Source organism: Gallus gallus, chromosome Z (assembly GCF_016699485.2).
Source record: "Gallus gallus isolate bGalGal1 chromosome Z, bGalGal1.mat.broiler.GRCg7b, whole genome shotgun sequence".
Lineage (NCBI taxonomy): Eukaryota > Metazoa > Chordata > Aves > Galliformes > Phasianidae > Gallus > Gallus gallus.
The window spans coordinates 18,090,861-18,098,742 of NC_052572.1; the positions used below are offsets into that span (position 1 = coordinate 18,090,861).

Genomic DNA, 7,882 nt, shown 5'->3' on the forward strand with positions numbered 1-7,882 from the left:
ACATTTACAAATAAGCTTGAATTTTTAAGATACGTTTAAAACTTTGTAGAAAAGCTTGACGCAGAGCATGGGACTTGCTTTCTCCTTGTTCAGTGGTATTAACTGAAGAGTTGTGTAGTGTTCATGTATTATAATGCTATTGAAATGTAATTCTCCATTTAAATTCAGCAGAATCACTTAACTGCAGCATTTTCAGAGTGGAATTTGCTTTTGAACTTTGTAATTTATATATATATATGTTAACAGGATGGTGACTCCCTTGACTTGCATAACAGCAACAATTCTCATCATGAGCGAGATATAAACCGAAACTTTGAAAATGAATTTCCACAGGAGAATGGCAATGCTTCAGTTACATCTCAACAGATCATTCGATCTTCAACTTTCCCTCAGGCAGATATTCTTTCAAGCTCTCTTGAAGCAGAGCATAGGTATGTGCTTCTTATATAAAATGTTCCTTTGTTGTAAGTAATCATGTCTTAAATTCTTACTTGCTTAGAATTCAGAATCTGATAACTGAGAACACTATATGTATTTTAAGCATACTGTAAAAGATTTACATTTAGATGTACTAATTTAGCATGGAATTACTTTGTTTAGTAGAACAGTTTAGTAGACTTTATATATAATGTCATCTTTAACCTGCTTTACTAAGAATTTGTTTCCATGTGAGAAAAATAATCAAACGGATCTGCATATCTCAGAGGAACAATGCATATCGTGCCTGTCTCTTCTAATGATGCTGTAAATGCTGCATATTATGTAAAACTCCAGTCAGTTTTTCCTTGTTGCTAAAGAAAAGATTATTTTTATAGCTGTTTGATGAGGTTAGTGAGATTATAAGACAATAAAGTGGAAAGGGAAAAATTAAATTCAAAGGATTGAAGTTAATAGTAATATATGATAGAGATGAGAATGGCCCTGCTGGGAAGTCATAACTCAACTCTGGAGGTGAGCTTGTTATGAGCTCTATTAAACTGTTTCTGGTAACTAAAGAAATGTAGAATCTTTTTTACAGTGATTGCATGTGTGTGCGTTAGTCTAGAGAACTTCATTTTAGTACCTGCAGGCTTTTGTGACCTTTTCTCTCTTAAGTGTAAAAAGTGAAATGCAGTCTGCTTTGTTCGCACCCTCTTATTCCTCTCCCACCCATTGGCTATGGAGACAGAAGACTTGGGCTGCTAGTGTGACTGCTGGCAGTAAGTCTCGACTAGAAGATAGAAACTGAATCTAACTCTTAATGGTTAATTTAAATGACTTTGAATCACCTTCATAAGGTTTCTAGGCAAGCTTCTCTGTGGTATTTCAGAGATACTGTGCATCTCTACTCTGTACTAGGCTCTTGGCTGTGACCTGTGGCATGTAAACAGGTGTTACGGTAGGCCTCTAAGTGGAAATCTGGATTTGAAGTGACCAGCTTAACTCACTGGAAGCTTGTGCATGCCTAATAACTGAATTGGCACATGTGCAAAATGTTTCGGGTTTTCTTTCTGCTACAGAAGGTTTCACTGTGTTCTGATTATGTACTTATCCTGCTAGTGTCAAGTTTGCTAAATTGAAGTGTAGTTTTTTTAAGTGTAGTTCCTAATGTTGCTTTAAAGAGACAGCAGTCCTACCAGCTTTAGATGATGTTGCTTAAATTAATTAGTTATTGTCCTCAACTTTATTTATATTAACAGAAGCAATGTAACTATCGACTTAATTATATATAATACTGTTAACATTCTAGCATGCTTGCAATAAAACTTCATAACAAATTATTGTTGCTAAAACTGTATCACTGAAGTGCTTTTGGCATGGCGTAATAGCAAGTATTCTATTTTGTACGTGTATGCAAATGGAAATATTCTGTCAGAAAAGTTTCAGACATCATACATATTATTTGTTCTGCTTTCTGATGGTATCACTTTTCCTAGCAGTCACAATGTCTAATTGTGTCTAAACAATACAGAGGATGCAACTTCTATTACTGTCCTTTTAACTTTTTTAAGCAGACTTAGTAGTGCTGTTCTTTCCCTCTTCTACATTTCTGGGCTTTTAATGTGGTTTTAATGATGGTTAGTGATATCATTTTAGTCACTTGCACATTTATTCACTGCACTTGTGCTGTATTTAGACCTAGAATTTTTTCTAGGGAGGGTTTTACATCAGGCATCAACTTGAATCATCTTACAACCTGTGTTTTAATATATTCACTGTTATCCAACTCTTGAGTGTCAGTTTTGTGTGCCAGTTCTGGCATATAGTTTTAGAACCCTTCTTATTTTTTGTGAAATGGCATTTATTTCCTGTAAGATACAAGGTCTACAGGCATTTGATTTTCCCGAAGAATATGCTTATCCTTATGACAGAATCTTTTCAGTGAGACAAGATATGAAAATCATTAAATGCCAGTGTCTTCACCATAAGATAAAGCATGGTGTCCAACCTTTTAGCTTGCCTGAACCACACTTATTGAAGATGAATTGTCTCCGGTCATATATACATATGTTGCTCCAAATGTAATGTCTCCAATTTATTTCCATGGAAACTGCAACAGATACAATGGGCACAGCAACTATGTTTAATAGAGAAAGTTCTCAACTACAGAACACATTTTTTCAGCATAGTCACCATGATTAGCTATGCATTTTTGCCAGCAATGAACAAGAGCCTGCATGGTGTGCTTGTCAAAACCTGCACCAGAGAGGATGGTCACTGTCACTGCTGAAATGCACCACCCACTGCCTCACTGTGTTCACATCCACTGTTTGGGCTCCAGAGATATTTAACAGATGTCAAATATCACAGAATCACAGAATTGTAGGGGCTGGAAGGGATCTCTAGAGATCATTGAGTCCAACCCCTGTGCGAAAGCAGGCTCCCTAGACCAGGTTGCACAGGTAGACATCCAGGTGGTTCTAGAACATCTCCAAAGGAGACTCCACAAGCCCCCTGGGCAGCCTGTTCCAGTGCTCCATTACCCATACCAGGAGGCTTACCATGAAGAGTTCTAATGCACTTTTGTGTGGAACTTCCTATGTTACAGTTTGTGGCCATTTTCCCCTTGTTCTATCTCCACTCACTGCTGAAAAAAGTCTGACCTCGTCCCTTTGTGTCCCGTGCTTCAGATATTTATAGACATTGATCAGATCCCTTCTGAGTCTCCTTTTTCTCAAGGCTGAACAGACCCAGGTTGCTCAGCCTTTCCTGAGTGAAGGGAGATGGTACAGGCTCTTTATCATCTTTGTGGCCCTCTGCTGGGCTTTTTACAGGAGATCCCTGTCCTTTTTGTACTGAGGAGCCCAGAACAGGACTCTACTCCAGGTGAGGCCTCACCAGGGCAGAGTAGAGAGGGGAGATCACCTTCCTTGACCTGCTGGCCATGCACTTTTTATTGCACCCCATGATGCCACTGGCCTTCTTGGCCATCAGGACACACTGCTGGCTCATGGCCAACCTGTTGTCTGCCAGGACACCCAGGTCCCACTCTGCAGAGCTCCTCTGCAGCAGGTCATCCCCTGACCTGCACCGGTGCATGTAGTTATTCCTCCCTGGGTGCACCCTCCCTGGGTGGGCGCTATCCCCTCAGCATGGACTTTGATGGAGATGTTGAACAGGACCACATACAGCATTGACTGCTGGGGAGTGCTGCTAGATACAGACTTCCAGTGGACTCTGTGCCACTGCTCATCACCCTCTGAGCTCTGCCAGTCAACCAGTATCTCAACCCATCTAAACTATCTACTCATCTATCCCACAGTTCCTCAGCTTCATTGTAAGGATGTTATGGGAGACAGTATCAAATGCCTTGCTGAAATCAAGGTAGACTACATCCACTACTTTCCCCCCATCCACCCAGCCCTTGGTGACGTTGTAGATGGCTACCAGGTTGGTCAAGCATGACCTCCCCCTGGTGAACCCATCAGTGGGTGCTGTTGTTTCTATGTGGAGGAATTCAGTGGCACACCTTTGCTTCATTTGCACTTCCATGACATCATTTTGTCAGACTGCCTCTCTCCTGCTGTCTGTCACGCAGCAACAAAGTGTAACAGAATATTGACAGGAAGGTTCAATCTCTACTGCAATACCACTCACATCTGCCTGTGGTGTTATGGGCAAGTATAATAAAACATGAGGCATTACTTTTGGAGCAGTCAAATATATATAATGTATATCTAGAGAGAGAAAGTAAGTATTTTAATTTTTAGTATATATATCAAAACATTGTGGAAAAAAAAAAAAAGGGGTGAAACCATAAAACGTGGAGTGTTTGACCCTGCTTTTGTGAAACTAATGCATCAGCCTGGTTGATGGAAGTGGCTGTGATTCTTTGTCAGTTCTCAAGGTGTTCATCAGAGATTTTTGATGAAATTTTACTCTTCTAGTGCTTCATCCTTAAAAATAATTATTCATAAATGTATGTACTGCCAAAAAGCAGTGACTGAGTAAGGCATGACTCTGAAGTGAGGGAGATTTTTCTTTGGTCAGATAGAACTTAGAAGAAAGCCTAATAATGAGACATGATCCAATTTTTGAGTGGAATATCTGATTGCAACTCCATGTAGTCCATTTGAAAATTAACAGGTAGTGTATTTCTGCTGGCTGAAAATGGAGTCACAAACATAAATTTATGATTGTTTTGGTAGTCTTGAAACTGCTCTCAAATTCCTTTCTCTAAACAGAAAATACATCTGCATACTTCTTGCTGTTCACAGGAGTGTGCTATAACTTGAGTTGGCATTGCACTGCACCCCCTACCCCCTTGCCCTGGTTTCAGCCCAGACAGTGCTGACTGCACACCGCTGTTTTCTTGTGTCTGAGCAGTGGGTGCTTGCCTAGGGTTGGGTTGGCCTGCTCAGGAGGGAAGGGCTACCACTTTGATGGCCTGGGGCACGGGGTGGGCCACATGCAGCCTGTGGGTTGGACATGCCTGAGATCAACCCTTTTTCCGCAGTGTCTTCACATCTAAATCCATTTTCTCTGTCTGGTTTCTCTTGTCCCATTTTTGGCACTGGCTGAAACACTTTGATTATTTCATCCTTGGATACCACAAGTGTAATCATCAGAAGGGCATGTCTCCATTTCTTTTCCTCCCCGCATCCCAGAACTTGCTTCTAGTTGTGGTCACATGGAAGGATACCACCAGCATTTCTCATGGCTGCTTTATTATCCAGGAAGAAATCTGCAGATTGCCTGAATGTGAATCTTTTTCTCTTAACACTATTCTTGAGGAGGTACACTACTGCTCCACCAGAAATATATTTTTTCTTCTTTACCTTAGGTAGATGTCTCACCTTAAAATGAAGATATCACTTTCTTCCATCTTGAACCTTAGAAATATGATGAATGTCATAGTGGTAGCCAAGGTCACTTAGTTGTATTCAAGTCATTTCCCTTGGATAATGTGTATCTTGAGAACACAGATTGCAGTTTGATGCGCTGTGGAGTCCACAATGTGCCAACGGTGGATAAGCTTTCAAGAGAAACCCCATGCATCAACAGCTGAATGTGTATATGTTCCAAATTGTTTTCTCTTTTACTTTATTTATTGTTGCAGTTCTGGAGAACGCACATCCAATTGAAACAGAATAGGAAAAACAGATATATATATATACATATACATACATACACATATATATATGTGTATATATATACGTATATATGTGTGTATGTATGTGTGTATGTATATATTTTTAATGGCTGATTTCCATTAGAGCTTACTTGAAAGTTTTGTTATCTTATGCTAAGGGCAGCTATGTCTGGGAATGTTGTCAATTGATTAGAAAAGATCCTGGAGTGAGGACATTTGACTTCTGTGCCTGTTCACTAGATTTATAGAAGAAGCTGCATCTATTTGGCATATGAAACCTGATGGCAGGAAATGTAGTGCTTGACATATGCAAGTGATGGAGAGGATATTCACTTGAAATTAAGAATATGTTTTGTAGATAAAGTATTACTGCTTAGTTTTTGCAGCTTTTAAACCCAAACACGTAGTGTCAAAACAGCATTGACTGTGAAGGATCTGATAACTTAGTAACTTCTGTGCTTATAGAACTTACATAAAATTCTTGCATAAAAGTGGGTTAGAAATCTGTTTTAAAAAATAGTGAACTAGTACGTTTATTACACATTTGCACATACCTATATAGGAAGAACTTGAACTATCTTTGTGCGTGTAGAAATTCCCTCACGTTTCTTATTTTATTTCTAAGGCTGTTAAAGGAAATGGGCTGGCAGGAAGATAGTGAAAATGATGAAATATATGCTCCACTAACAGAAGATGAGATGAGGGAATTCCAAGTCATCAGTGAACAGGTAATGCTACTCTAAAGTCCTGTTATGAACTTATAGTTGGTCACTCTAAGTACATAATCTCGAGGAGGATCTCCAGGAGTTCTGATGGTTAGAGATGATGCCATTTCAGTACCCTTTTTCTCTCCTTTCTTGCCTCCTCTGCCCTTTCAGAAGAAAAGTTGGTTTAAAAAAATAGAGGATGCAGTTGCAGGTTTGCACGGGCCTTCTAGCTCTTCAGCTCAACCTGAGGAAAGGGAATTTTCTGTCGTGGTCTTTGTGCAGCTTCCTTGCCTTTCTTCACTGGAAATTGCAGAAAATGCAATTCACTAGGCAATCTAGGCATCCTGCTTTGTTTGTCTGAAAAAGGACTGCATCACAGGAGGGGTTGTTACTGGGGGTTACTGGGGAAGACATCTGAAGAAGTGGATAGGAAGAGGGTAGACTTGTTCTCTCCAGGAGCTTATCTCAGTGCAATTGGAGAAGCTCTTGGAGGCAGTTAGCTGGACCAGAAGAGAAGCCTCTCAGGTGAATCTTTCTTTGTATGTGTGTATAACCAATAATGCTGTGAATCCAATGTAGCCCATAGATTAAGATACAGAGAATGCTGAAATTCAGTGGATTGTTGTGTTTAGCTCATCTTCTCTCTAAAAACATCTTGTTTTCCCATTTCAGTTACGAAAAAATGGTCTACGGAAAAATGGCATTTTGAAAAACGGCCTAATTTGTAATTTTAAATTTAGCCCTTGGAAAAACAGCACTTTCAAACCTGCTCTGGAGAATGAGGATTCTGAGACAAGCAGCAGTGATACATCAGATGATGATGATGTATGAAGATTTCTGTAACATCTCTAGAAGCTTGTTTTGATACTATGAAAATATGGGGATGTATTGTCAAAAAAAAAAAAAACCCACACAAAAACCTAATATATGTAGTAACATGCCCTACTAGAGGAAGAATGATGGAACTGCTCTCTGAAGAAAGCAAGGAATATTGTGTTGGGTGTGTTGAACATTACTATTATTTCTTTGTAAACAAATGTTGTAGAACCAGGACTTGGGTTGACCCAGCATTGACTGTCTTCATCGCTGCAGCATTTCTGACTAGCAATGTGACAATGTAACAATTCAGACTTTCTCATTTAATAATAAAAGCAAGAATAATTGTGTAATGTCTTGCAAATCTTCTGTCTTAAAATGTACACATCTACAGAGACAAAACAGGCAGGTTGACACAGTGTTTAGCTTGCCAAATCATTTTTTTTTCTTACAGTGGAAATTGAGTCCACTTTATATGCAAAAAGGGTAATGTTGCATGTCAGCTAAAATGAACAAGAGACAGTAAAACTCTTTTCCTTGAGCTGTTGTACTCTTCTAGTTCCACACATAATTGCTCTTTAGTCATTGTAGTGTCATTGTTATTAATGGCAAAGAACCATATTATGGTTCCAAATTTTTAGAACAAACCTTTAAATTGAAAGCTTTATAGGATATTGCAAGACCCAATATTCTCACACTGAACAAACTCTTTGGGGAAAATAAGCACTTTATATTTACATGCAGAAAAATTATTACACTGACTACATGCAAAATAAACTGATATATA

General features: G+C 39.1%; 1 protein-coding gene across 6 annotated transcripts in view; it reads left to right on the forward strand.

Moving 5' to 3' along the window:
* Window positions 1–7,448, forward strand: part of GPBP1 (GC-rich promoter binding protein 1) — a 37,913-nt gene extending 30,465 nt beyond the window's left edge. For all 6 annotated transcript variants that reach the window (XM_040656112.2, XM_046905806.1, XM_040656111.2 and 3 more), the window contains 3 exons: window positions 247–431; window positions 6,198–6,300; window positions 6,952–7,448. In XM_040656112.2, the coding sequence (XP_040512046.1) occupies window positions 247–431; window positions 6,198–6,300; window positions 6,952–7,110 (447 nt within the window). In that variant the 3' untranslated portion in view covers window positions 7,111–7,448. The remainder of the gene's footprint in view (window positions 1–246; window positions 432–6,197; window positions 6,301–6,951) is intronic.
* The last annotated feature ends 434 nt before the right edge of the window (window positions 7,449–7,882 follow it).